The sequence below is a fragment of the Chrysemys picta genome, chromosome 1, assembly GCF_011386835.1.
Source record: "Chrysemys picta bellii isolate R12L10 chromosome 1, ASM1138683v2, whole genome shotgun sequence".
Lineage (NCBI taxonomy): Eukaryota > Metazoa > Chordata > Testudines > Emydidae > Chrysemys > Chrysemys picta.
Window position 1 is genome coordinate 317,227,649 of NC_088791.1, and position 14,441 is coordinate 317,242,089.

Consider the following 14,441-nt stretch of genomic DNA (forward strand, 5'->3'; position numbering starts at 1 on the left):
TAAGTATAATGGAAATGCGAACGGGCTGTAGAGGTTTAATTGTTTTCATGGGGAAGCTAAAGAGATATACATATTATTTATTTCAAAAACTTCAGGAGCTTTTAAATAAATGTGTATTACATACAGTAAAAACAAATCTGCATTTCATTTAATAAGTCATATCTACTGTTCACCATTTGAGCTTGGAAAAATATTTATTCTTTAATAGTTTTAATCCACTTTCTTTATATTTTTGAGATTACAAACCTGCCAAAAATCAAGAAAAATTCAGACTGGAGCACACTAAGCTTTTGTTATGAAGCAAGCTTTAATTTTACAAAAAAGATACAACAAATACTTCAAACCTGGAGTTTTTCAATTATAAATGTGCTTCTAACAAAATGTCATCAGGGGACTTAGATTGGAAAATTGTCTTGGAAATCTTTATAATCCCAAACCAACCATCCTGAATATATGCCATGGAAAAAAATAACCTACTATCTGATCTGAGGCAAGTCCATTGTTCATGAAACTCATTTATCAATGTCCGCAGATACTCATCTGCCCTGATGCCAGATTGATTTTGTGCCGACTTCTGACATAAGAGCAAAGATGACCTAGAAGAAAAAAACTGGGGGGAAATAATTATCTATGACTGTTGAGCAGATGTAGTACAAGCTCTTCATCCTCTGCCAGAGAAAGCCCTGTATCTAATGGCACAAAAGAGTCCTCGTCGCTAAGTTTAGCCTTTTTCCTTCTCAGGGGCATTTCTTCTGCTGCTTTATTGCTGCTCTTGCTTCTTTTCCTTGTTCCGTTCTTCTCCTCAAGCTCACTGCAGAAACAAATCAATTACTCTTTTTAACAACTGTGGTAATCAATATCATCATGCAATCAAACAATTCATTTTAAACAAGGCAAATTTATGGCCAGATAAGAGGCAAACATAAAATTACTATTCAGAAGAGGAATTAAATGAACTCTGAATGTCTAAATTAGAATCCCTTTCACATAGAAGTGAATGTTTTGTTGTCTATTTAGTAGTTAATTGATTAAAATATATCAAGAAATCAATTCTGGCGTTATACAATACTTGTTGCATTCTGTAGTGATAGAAAACTTGGAAAAGTTGATTTGGTGATACGTCAGTTGACCTAAACAACGGTCACAATGTTAGAAATGTCATCCAGAGCAGAATCCAAACTTTCTCAACATTCCAGAGTGTGGCTACAGGGGTGATTTGGGCCCATCTCATTTGAGGCTCATTCGATGTTTTTAAAATATTTTCCCTAAAAATAAATCCTTGGAAACTACTACATAGGCCTTTGCCATGAGAGGAACAGAGATATCCAACAACAGGATTTTTCAGCCGCTTTAAATGTGAGTTGTAACGGCATTTCCTGGGCATGATTTTATACTAATGGGGCTCAGAAACTGTGTTCTTTATAACAACTGAGAACAATTATTTATAGTGAGAGCAATCGGGAGGAGAGTGCATCACCATCTCCAGAGAAGTGGGGGCAACAGCACCACATTTAATATTAGGGTTGGAAATAATGATTAAAAAACCATAGAAAATATGGAGAAGATGAACTTGAAAATAAAATGGCTTTGTGCAGCTCACATAGTTTTTCCTCCATGGACCATCTATGGCTTCAAACAACCACAGTCTACTTCAGAGATTTGCATGCACAATATTACATTAAGTACCTCCAAAATGTTAGCACATTTCAGCTCAATACAAGAAACACAAACATCGCTCTTGTGTTTCATGTTTTCCTAAATGCTCCTGACAAAGGCACAGCTTTTATTGTGAACCGTTGGGTACGATAATCCTTACTTTTTTCCTAATTAAAGTCAGCACATGGGATTTCTACATGATGCACCAAGAACAAATGCACGAGTCTAAAATTGTCTCAGGGAACCCATCGGGTTCTAGCAGGTCAATATGCCACACACCATTTCAAAATGCTAGTAAACGCAGATGGCCCTATTGCTTTAAAACACTTGCTATACAACCCATCAACACACAAACATGTAACTGGATTTGTTTTTAAAGTATTGTTAAAATTAGAGGCGGTTGAAATGTTGTTGAAAACAATTTTTCTTAAAAATAAAAGTTTCATGAAATATTTTCATTTTGGTAGAAATGTTCCAGTTTTTCAATGAAATACCAAAACCAAAACCTGAAAATAATCGGCTTTGGAAAATGATTTTCTGTTACAACGTTTGGTTTTTAAAACTAAAACATGATTTTTTAAAAAATGAAAATGGTTTTTGATTTCAGTTTTTCATAAAATAAAAAAAACTTAAATTAAATTTTTTTTCCCCTGAGACAATAATTGGCATTTTTTGGCCAGCTCAGTTAAAATACCCAATAATATTAAATGCAAACTGTACATTAACTCAGTGGTGACAAAGCAAGAACTGTACCAAGAAACTCAAGGTAAGGATGACACACGCCTTACTTCTTTCCCCTCCCTCACAGTTGAGCATTGATATTGCAGCTCACAAAGTATATAATTATTGTGTGCAGCGCCCCATGCAATGTCCAGTCACTTTGAGACGTATTAAGATCAGAATGCTGGCGTTAACTGAGATTTCTTTCCTCTGCTGCTACTAATGTATGACATAAATTCCAAATATTAAAGACAAGTTCAGGAAGGAAAGTAATAAACATGAATACAGCCTTTCCAGCAAGATTTAAAGCTGCAAAACCCAAGCTTTACCTAATTTTTCTGCTTTTTATGTATCCACATTGACTTCAAATGGTCCTCTTACAACTGTACTTTAGAAAAACTATTTCATGCTGTGCATAATTTCCTTACTAAACCCCAAGTTTAGATGCTCACCCTCCTCTCCCAACCTTTAAAAAGCCCCAGCTCCTTCTGGAAGAGTCCTCGACCAGCTTACAGACCCCAGGGAAATGGCCCTGCCTGTCCATCCTTCCCTGCTCCTCTGCCAAAGAGGGAGTCAGCATCAGGGACTCCAGGACCCAGCTACTAGACACCCAAACACATGGGTAGTCACCAGTGACATCAGCAACTTCAGCAAAGGCTTTTTAAAAGCCTCAGCTCCTGTTGTACTAGGGCCACATAGAGCTATATAAACAAAGGTAGACATGGTCCATTCCCCAAAGAGTTTATAATCTAAGACTCATGCTGGTAGGTGGATCTTGTTAGCTGCAACCAGGAGATAGCAGAGTTAGTGTCCCTGAGACATAGGTAACTAGGGTGTGGGACAGCGGAAGTCCTACAGGGAAACCCAAGGAACAGACAAGCTTGCAGAGAAAGCTTAGGCAGAAGAGTTTTATGCTCGCTGATGTTATGTGAGCCCAACCCCAGGAAAGGTGTAGATCTGGAGAACATATAGTATTGACTGCTGTGTTCAGAGGAGGGTAGAGCTCATCCACCTCTCTTTACTCTTCCTTTTACTTATCTGCAGCCCATCACACTTTGCCAGACTTCCTTCTATTTTCATCTCCCTGCTCTGTCCAAACTCTCCCATCCTCAGATCCTCTACTGCCTGCCTTGCTACCATAATATTAGTGCTGTACAGCTCCTCCCAACAAAATCAAGTGAATACATTTCACTCTGTTTATAAACTATTATGAATCACGTAAAGAGGGAAAGTCCTATGCACTTACTGAGACCAGCCAGAGGAGCACATAACCTATTTGGGGTTACCACATACCCTGTAACTCTTGTCTTCCTTTCTCCTGTCCATTTTTCTTCACACTTCTATCTTATCTAAATTAAGATAAAAGCTCTGGGGGCAGGAGCACATCTTTTCTATGTTCTTTAAACCATCCATCACACTTGGGCCCTAGGTAAGAGCTTGTCTATACAGTCCGTGTGTGGCAAGCCAAGTGTAAATCTGCAGTGCCATAGCCTGCTACGTGCTAACGGTCCACTTGGACCCTGCTACTGTGCACTAAAAGCTCCATAGTGCACTTGGATGTATGGCTGCTGGAAACCGCAGTCCGTCAAAGCATACTATGTGATGTTTAGTGCACGGTAGCAAGGTCCACACAGCCAGAAAGTGTGTGGTAGGCTAGAGCGCTGTACATTTACATACTGACTCGCCACACACTAAGACTCTGGGTGGAAAAACTCCAAGTTACATGTCAAAAAACCAACCAACCCAACCTTATGTGTTAAAGCAACATTAAGATGCAAGATCAAGCAATCAAAAGTTAGGAAATACCAGAATTAAGATTGACCATGACCATGCAATCTTAATTCAGCCCCCTTGTGTGTATGTATTATGATACAGTCTTTAATAACATGACTGTATACCACTTTTTCCAGCCAGTCCCAACCTACTCTCATAGCTCCTATTCCCAGTCTCCTTGCCCAACCAGTCCCGTCTCACCTACCCCAACTCCCAGTCTTGTTCTCCTCCCCCCGACGCCAGCCTCTCCGTCTTCTCATATGTCCATCCAAGGCTCCTTGTCCCAATCTACTCTCCAGACTCCTTAGGTCTAGCTCTTGTCCTGCTGCATTTGAATCAGTCAGCTTTCTCCTCCTCACTACATGGGACGGGACACACAATATATTTCCCCCCATCCTTGTTCTCAGAAACACCTGAATTGTTTTGGCTGAAAATTTCCAATATACTTCAGCCTGAGGAACACAGGTGAAATGGCTAAAAGTTGTCAAAGTTATAAGCAGTTGAGAATGGGGTCTTATAATGGGAAACGTCAGGCAACCTGCTCATGCAGTGTTACCAGCCCTGCCTGTGATAACATGGAACGCTGCATAGTGGTCACTGCAGAAAGAAGACTATTAGAAAACATTGTTAGCAATCTGGGAAAATGAATAAGTCAAAGATTTTTGTGTATACTTAGTTGACATTTTGCCATTATTCAGTTTTAGTGCAGTTTGGCGCACACACTGTACTGTAGATCACATACACTACTTTAAAGGTTATTTAGGGAATTAAGTGTTTCCCAATGATACAGCAATTCCAAGAGTTGCTTCATTAGAAACAATGTTTACTCCAAGTAACTCCCGATAATCAGTGCACACGTGTGCCAACACTGCGCAAAAATATGAGGCTCAGTTGTATTGTAGACTCTTTGGATAAGGAATTTCCAAATCAGACATACCTGGACTGGCAGTAACAAAATTTGGACTCAGATTTTCAGCCCAACCTTAACTTTTGGGGAAGTGCAACAAATTGCAGGCACATTAAAATGCCTACATTATAAACCTTCCATAAACAGGGTTTATAATTAAAATGACAGCTCAAAATATGACTACAGTGGCACAGCCAAACACCACCAGAACAGAGGTCCCTCCGGAAAATATCAGCATTACAATATGTTCTTCCTTTTTCTAACTTAGTATAAAGAGAATGACAAAGTTTCTATCTTGCTGCCTGACTTGCCTTCGTTGTGTTGAGAGTGCAGGTGTGTGATCCATATGTCTGCCTACCTGTTCTGGTCTTGTAAAAAGGACGAGAATAGACACTGCAGATGTCAACCTCTGCCTACTCATTAAAATGAAAAAAGGAGACCGGAGGAGGTGGGGAGCGGGAGAAGAAACACATGACACAAACACGTGTATCATATCCCATGCAACCTTACATTTATTCTGCCTGCCCAGTAGAGAATGAGAGGAATTAAACAATATTGCAGCTCTCATGTAAGAAAGATTTTTTTTTTCAGAATTATGACATTTAAAAAACATGTTTAGATCTGTTGTGATTTTGGGTCTGTCAACCTTGCAGGTGTCCCTTTAAGCTGTTTGCTATTGATATTTAGTTTATAACTTCTTGGGGGCAAGGATCTTGTCCTATTTCTCCATGCAGTCCTTAGCATACTTTGGGTGCTATATAAACACTAAACAACATATGTTGACATATATGACATTTTACTAATGTCAATTGCAAAAGTTTTCCAAGGAACCTATTGTAAGCTTAGCACAGTTTATGGGAGTTCATTTTAAAAAGAGTAAGACTAAAAGCCTAATTAAATAAAAACAATCTTAGCTGCTGTGTCTATTATTTTCAGCACTTGAATAGGCTTTGAAACCTCAGTTGCATTCATAATTGACTGATAGTGCATCTAGGATGCTAGTTCAAAACAATCTTAGTAATTAAAACAATGAAGAAATAATACAACGTAAGAAGCAGCTGGCTTATAACAAATACAAAGAAACCCCCACCTCAAACTGGAGATGGAGACACCATTGGAGTGGGGTCCTGCAAGGATCAGTTCTGGATGCAGTTCTATTCAATATCTTAATCAATGATTTAGATAATGGCATAGAGAGTACACTTATAAAGTTTGTGGACGATACCAAACTGGGAGGAGTTTCAAGTGCTTTGGAAGATAGGATTAAAATTCAAAATGATCTGGACAAACTGGAGAAATGGTCTGAAGTAAATAGAATGAAATTCAATAAGGACAAATGCAAAGTACTCCACTTAGGAAGGAACAATCAGTTGCACACACAGAAAATGGGAAATGACTGCCTAGGAAGGAGTACTGCAGAAAGGGACGTGGGGGTCATAATGGACCACAAGCTAAATATGAGTCAACAGTGTAACACTGCTGCAAAAAAAGCAAACATCATTCTGGGATGTATTAGCAGGAGTGTTGTAAGCAAGACACGAGAAGTAATTCTTCTGCTCTACTCCGTGCTGATTAGGCCTCAACTGGAGTATTGTGTCCAGTTCTGGGCGCCACATTTCAGGAAGGATGTGGACAAACTGGAGAGAGTCCAGAGAAGAGCAACAAAAATGATTAAAGGTCTAAAAAAACATGATTTATGAGGGAAGGTTGAAAAAAATTGGGTTTGTTTAGTCTGGAAAAGAGAAGCCTAAGAGGGGACATGATAACAGTTTTCAAGTATGTAAAGGTTATTACAAGGAGGAGGGAGAAAAAATGTTTTTCTTAACCTCTGAGGATACGACAAGAAGCAATGGGCTTAAATTGCAGCAAGGGAGGTTTAGGGTTGTTCATTAGGAAAAACTTCCGAACTGTCAGGGTAGTTAAGCACTGGAATAAATTGCCATGGAAGGTTGTGGAATCTCCATCCTTGGGGATTTTTAAGAGCAGGTTAGACAAACACCTGATTCTATGATTAGACCTAGATCTTGTTACCTAGAAAACTTAACTGTATAACACATTTTAAATGGAACTAAGTTTTCCAGTCTCTGTATAATCCAAAACATCAAAACAAGGGTTTTCACCAAAAGCTTTGTGGGGAGGTTATTCTGGAGTCAAACTGTTTCTTATTGTTACTGAAGAGGCATGTTCCTAAGTTAATGGAACATGTTGCAAAAAAAAAAAAAAAAAAGTACATGCATTTCAGCAGCCAATATGTTTGCCTATTAACTCCAGTCATGATAGAGCAGAAGTGGGCAAACTACGGTCCGTGGGCCACATCTGCTAGCTCCCGGTCCCTCCCCAGCTGTCCCCCGTTCCCTGCAGCCACGCGGGCTGCGCTCTGGGCAGCGGGTTTGCGTGCTCCTGCCGAGCAGTGCGGCAGAGTGTCTGGCTCTGGCTGGGCAGCACGGCTGCCAAACATGCTGCTCTGAGCAGCACGGTAAGTGGGCAGGGGCCGGGGAGTTGGATAAGGGGCAGAGGGTCCCGGCGGGCAGTCAGGGGACGGGGTGGATGGATGGGGCGGAGGTTCTGGGGGGGCGGTCAGGGGATGGGGGGGTTGGATAGGTGTGGGGTCCCGGGGAGCCTGTCAAGGGGTGGGGGTGTGGATAGGAGTCAGAGCAGTCAGGGGACTGGGAGCAGGGGGGTTGGATGGGGGTGGGGCCGGGGAGGGGGCAGTTAGGGGACAAGGAGCAGGGGGGGTTGGATGGGTGGGGGCCTCTGAGGGGGGCAGTCAGGGCATGGGAAGTGGGAGGGGTTGGATAGGGGGCTGGGGCCAGGCTGTTTAGGGAGGCACAGCCTTCCCTACCCAGTCCTCCATACAGTTTTGCAACCCCAATGTGGCCCTTGGGCCAAAAAGTTTGCCCACCCTGTGATAGAGAGCAGGTGTGGTGAAAGGTAGATGAACAAGGAGGGAATCTAACATGGGAAGCAATGTGGGATGGGGTCATGAAGAAGCATAGAGACGCTTCTGAGAGAAATGGATGCAGAGAACCTCAAAACAGGTATTTTTAGTGCAGGAATACTGAAAATCATGGAACGAAGTAAGGTGATCTATTCAGTAAATGGCACGATTCATAAGGAAGAACACCCAGGCCATATCCCTCTCCCTTTCCATTTATAACATTTGGAAAGTGGCACGTGCAGCTGGATTGCAGTTTTCCTTTGTGCTATCCAGTACAGTTTAGCTCTTCACTGTTGCAGCAGCCTGAATTATCCACACAGCTTCATGTAGCCTGATGGCCTAATTTACTCTGTGAGTGGCTATATTTGCATGGGCAGCAAGGTAGTAACAGCAGATTTCAGCGACATGCACAATAATTCCTGTGGGCCACTATTTATACTCATGTTAACCCAAACACAAAAAAACAGGTGTTTTCATATTTCATATATATCACTTTTGCTGCACATGCATAATCACACATCTTATAAATACATCTTTGACATGACTGCTAGCACAGGAGACTGGAATCTAAGAAGGTGGGGTTCTAATTCTGATGGTAATTCACTGTGCAGTCTTGGGCAAGTAATGTTCTGCATCTCAGTTTAACCACCTATAAAACGGAGAGAACTGCTACTTACTTCCCAAAGATGTTATGGGGTGATAGCCACAAGAAATGACTTGATTTTTTTTTAATTGCTAGCAATGAACTCCTTCAGGCTTCTAAGTATGTCTTGTCAACTCAAAGTCTGTATTCTTGAGATTGTAAGGGCTTCGAGGAGGGACTGTTTGAAATAAAAGGCCATGTGCAGCTTCAAGCACATTGTCATTACTTAAATAATAATGTTTATATGATGCTTTGAGAGCCTCAGATAGAAGCCTCTATTGTACGTATTTACATTTGCTATAGTATTTCTTGCAGGCTGCGTTTACCAGTGCTACAATGAAACGTTGCCCATGTAAATACAATGCAGCCAACAAGTTGCTGTGTAATTCCAGCATGTTTGGCAGTTCAACTTTCCTAAAGAAACTTTCAGTTAATAATGAATGAATCTGCACATAAAAAATAATTCAGAATATTTAAGAATAATTTATCCCTCAAGTATTGGCATTTTGCTAATCAAACATGTTGTGCCACAAACTTTCTTCCATATAATAAATTTTAATTTACAAGGCGATGGCAACAATTCTAATGAAGATTAATTACTGCAGTCCCTTCCATATAGCCCAGTGCAGCTTCTTTCCAACTTACTGTCAGAATGCTACAGCATATAGCAATGATAATGAAAATATATTGTGTTGTGTTATTCTCTTTACTGGCCATTACACTGATGTAAATCAAAACTGTTCTAAAACTAGATTTATAAAAATAATTGAAGAAAAAGAGAAGATTTATCTACTTGTATTTCATAATAAGTGTAATGGCACTGAAACCAAAAGACAGGATGAGTCTGTCCTAAAGTAGAATTACTATAGTCCGGAACAAGAAAAAAATAAAATGGAGAACACAGAACAAAACAAGTTGTTAAACGTTTCTCTCCATTATACTGGAAGTATTACAGAGGATTTGATGGTGGAGATAACCCAGGGCAGCCCACAGTGCTCTAACCTCTATGCTGACTGTGCCCGCAATCTCTCCTTTCTCAATACCTGAACCAATTCACTTTTCGTACTTCTTAGATTACTTGTTCTGCTTGTTGCCGTAGGTGCTGCTGTTCGTTTAGTTTATTAAGTACTTTGTGTGCAATTAAATTCACTCTAAGTTTCTTAACGATCCAGACTTTTTGTGTTTCTCCTTTTGTATTCTGTATTTAGTAGTTCATTCAAATAGCCTGAGTAGGGTGGTTATATCCCCGAAGTACTTGCTTTAATTTAAAAAATAAATCTCCAAGGCCCCCAGAGGCTTCCATATTTTGCATGAACAATTTACTCAAACATTCTACATTTAATTCTTCTTTTCTTGCATTACTAAGTTTCCCCTCACTTTATGCAATATTCAAAAATTTTACAATTTTATCCACTATTGGCCTTACGTGGAGGCAGCGTTTAGTGACCATGAGAGTACTGAAATGGGAATCAGAAGACCTGGGTTCTACACCCAATAGTTTCCCTTTGTAAGTCACAACCTCCATTCCAGTTTCCCTATCTGGAGAGGGGAGAATGAGTGTTGCAAGTATTCATTCATTCATGTTTGTAAAGAATTTCTAGTTCCTCAGAAGGAAGGTACTATACAATGAATTTTAAGTCTTATAGTATTAGCATCATCCTTTTCAAAGACCTATGAAAATAAAACTTGAAATAAGTATTTGCATTGAAAGTTGATAGGACACTACATACTGCCCATGCTTCCAGTCTATTTATATCACTGTGAATTATATTACCCTTTCTTGGGTATTGGCTGTTTTTCCTACCCCGTTTGGTATGAACTACAAATGTCAACAACTTACTGCCCAGTGTGTTTAAAATGTTTTCCATGAAATGGATCCATCCTACCTCTGACATTCAAACACATTTACTCCTTATCTGCTTAGTTTGACACCAAGCTTCACATCTTGGTCTCCTCTCCATATTTTTAAACCGTGCAGTACCATCTGTTTCAGATGTTCCTTGTATCTCCCATTGAGACACCAAGTCAGTTAATATTTTAATCTTATTATAAAACCATATGTCCCTCTTTCACTTACAGCTGATTCAGGTATTGTGTGGCTCTCTTGTTTAGGTACACTTTCACAGTTTCACATGCTTAAGGCCAGAAGGACCCATTATGATCATCTAGTTTGACCTCCTTGATAACAAAGGCCATAGAATTTCATTAAGATTCCTTCATCAAGCCCATATCTTTGGGTTGAGCTAGAGCTTATCTTTTAGAAATTCATCAATCTTGATTTAATGATTTCAACTAATGGAAAAATCCACCTTGTTTCTAGCTAGAAAGAGATTGTTCCAGTGATTAACTACCTTCTCGATTAAACAAAACAAACCCGCCCCTTATTTCTAGTCTGAATTTATCTTGCTTCAGATTACAACCACTGGATCTTTTTGTGTCTGCTAAATTAGATAGCTTTCTACTAACAGAAATCTTTTCCCCGAGTAGCTATTTCTAATTCATAATTAAGTCACCTCTTAACCTTCTCTTGGATAGACTTAATGCACTGATAATTAGTCTCTCACTAAAAGGCATGTTTTCCAGACCTTACATCAGTGTTGTACCTCTTTTTTGAATCCTTTCCAATTTTTCAACTTTTTTTTTTAAAGGAACGGGAGTCAGTATTTTAATATTGGCCTTACTAATGCAGTGGTAATGGCATCTCAACACAGGGATGTTCCACAGTAAATTCACTACAAGTCACTTACTTACTTGGGCCCTGAGTTGTGACTTCCTATGACCCCTCCCCCTTTCTCTCCCCCTTGAGCTGGTTGGGAAGTTTTCAACAAAACAGTTTTGTGCTAGAAAATGCTGATTTGTCAAAACGGAAACTTTTTGTGGGAAATAGTCAGTTTCAGTTAAATTTTCAACAGAAAGATTTTTTCAGGTCCAGGATGGCATTTCTGGGTCATTACCAGAGACAGAAAGAGACCCACCTGAGAATAGCAAGTAGCTTGTTAATGAGGGCAACTAGGATGTGGGAGATCCAGGTTCAATTCCCCACTCTGCCTTATTTGGAGCAGGGATTTGAACCTGGGTCTCCCGCATCCCATTATTGATTATACAAAGAAGAACAGCTCCAACAGGAAAGACTGCAGGTGACTCACTCTAGAATAGCTAATAGCCAGGTGGTTATGGCACTCACCTGGGATGTGTGAAACTGATTTTTAAAGAGCTTTTCTGACCATAGTCATACTAAGTTCTTTCCTCCAGAATATCACAGGAACATCTTTAGATGGAACAGCGTGGCTTGAAGGCAAGTTAGACCAAAGAAAAGATATTGCAGACTAATCAAGAATGGTACAAAATCTAGTGGGTCAACAGAATCACTCACAGCATCCTGATTTAACGTGTTAAAGGAGGAGGAAGAAATGGCAACTTCACCTGTCATTGACATAGCAAACAGAGCTATACATAAAAGCAGCACTAAATGGTGACCTCTATGAGCACAGTTGTCAGATCATGGCAGACCACAGGACTGACTACAATAAAAATGATACAGCTAATGGTTTTACAGCAAGTATAATTTATTCATCCCATTTCCCCGTCTCCCAATTCCAAGCTCTATTCCACTTTGACCTACCTAAGAGCTAACATAAAGATGAATAGTCCTACATATTAAAGATTAACAGAATGTAATGACAAGTCCAATCAAAACTTTGTTCTATCTCACACTTTTATTTAAAAAGATTGAGGGATTTAAAATATTAGAAATTCAATTTAACTGCGCAATGAATATTTAGGATATCCAGCTGCTTCTTTTCCGCCCTGTTCAACTCACTGCAAATTTTTCACTTCATTAACAATGCACATTAAGATAGCCTTAAACCAAACATGATGAATGTTGCTAGATATACAAAAATTAATCGTATATTGCATGCTTGAAGTAATTAATTACTCATTTGGTAGAAGTGTAGTTAGAAGGATATTTTATTCAAAAGCAAATTTATCTAGTATACTGTACAACTCCCCCTCCCATGTCCCGGTGAAAGAAATGTTGGGGAAAGAAAAGATTAATACCTTTCTTGACTTCAAAACCATGGACAGATGATCCATCTTTGAAGACGGTTGTAGGATGAAGCCTTATGCTTTGAATATTAGCCCTTTCAGCTGGATAATTTTCCTTTAAAGCTAGCAGGAGTTGCTGCAGCCTAAGGTATTTCTATTTTATTCTAGCACTTGGGGCATAAATCTCAGAATTTCAAAAGCATAACGGAAAAATGCAGTCGCATTTTCTAATTTCAAAGTCAGATTCTCACCATGAGCAACTGCCTGGTTATATATGGTTTTAGATAAAATCATTAGACAAATGTTCCAGGCACCAGAAGTGACTCACCATGCAATTAAATCAACTTTCCCAGGTGATGTATTGAGCATTTGTGTTGCCATAATGGACCCTCCTTTGCCCTTACTGACACCAAGGTTTATTCCCTGCTCTTTCTCTAATCACTTACCCAGGGAACCCTCTTTCCCCAATCCTCATGACTTCCTTTACTCCTTTCCTGCCATGTTACTTCTCACAAGACAAGCATCGTCTCTCCACATCCTCAAAATCCTTGATCCCACCAGCCTCTTCAGCTACCACCTGTGTCCCTCTTTACCTCTAAGCTTATTGTACAGTCCAACTACAGACGCTTCCCTGAGTTCCTCTTTTCAAACTCCACCCTTGATTTGGCCCTTCAATCCGGCTTCTCCCTTCTCCACTTCACTGAAACTGCCCTCATCAAGGCCTCTCAATGACCTCCTCAGAACCAAGTCTCAGGCCCCCCAACTCCACTCTGAATGGACAGTATTAAAGCAACTAACCCATCAAGACACTCCTTGAAATCTTATTCTTCCTTGGATTTTATGGCTCTGGCTTCCCCAGGTTCTACTCCTACCTCTCAGCATCTCCTTAGTGGGTCATCACTGCCCTCTTCTTCCCGCCTATTCTTTATGGAATAGCACAGGGCTCCACCCATGGCTCATTTCTTTCTTTCTTTTACGCATACACTGGGTGATTTTTGCCACTCACCTGGCTTCAATTCCCATCCTTACACCACTAAGTCTTAAATCTATCTGTTCACTCCTGACCGGTCTCTCTCTCACTCTAATCCTTAATCTTGGCTTCTCTCTCTGATCTCTCTTTCTGGATGTTCCACAACCAGCTAAAACTTAAACATGGCCCAAACTGAATTCTCTCACAGGAATAAGAGAAACGCCATACTGGGTCAGTCAAATGGTCCATCCAGCCCAGTATCTTGTCCTCTGATAGTCACCAATGCCAGGTGTTTCAGAAGGAATGAACAGAACAGGCAATCATTGAGTGAGTCATCTTCTGTCATCCAGTCTCAGCTTCTGGCAGTCAAAGTTTTAGGGACACCCAGAGCATGGGGTTATGTCCATGACCGTCTTTGCTAAGAGCCATTGATGGACCTATTCTTCACGAACTTATCTAATTCTTTTTTGAACTCTGTTATACTTTTGACCTTCACAACATTCACTAGCAATGAGTCCCACAGGATGACTGCGCATTGTGTGGATAAGTCTTCCCTCCCAAGCCTTTCTGACTCCCCTCTTTCTCTGTCATTGACAGCATGATCACCCCAGTATCCAGACCCCAAGACACGTGGGGGGGAGGGGAGAGGAGGAAGGAGGGCTCTGACTTTTTTCACAGGCTCTTGCCTCCCCTTCCCCCCACCCCAATCATGGCAGTGTCCAAATGCTGCTGCTTCTTTCTCAAGAGTGTCCCTAAGGTCATCTTTAGCTATACTATTTAACCCTAT

General features: G+C 40.3%; 1 protein-coding gene across 1 annotated transcript in view; it reads right to left on the bottom strand.

Annotated features, from left to right (window-relative positions):
* Nucleotides 1-288: 288 nt before the first annotated feature.
* Nucleotides 289-14,441, bottom strand: part of DDX10 (DEAD-box helicase 10) — a 316,478-nt gene continuing 302,325 nt past the window's right edge. Inside the window, exon 18 of the mRNA XM_042855078.2 lies at nucleotides 289-811. Coding sequence (XP_042711012.2) covers nucleotides 625-811 — 187 coding nt within the window. The 3' untranslated portion in view covers nucleotides 289-624. The remainder of the gene's footprint in view (nucleotides 812-14,441) is intronic.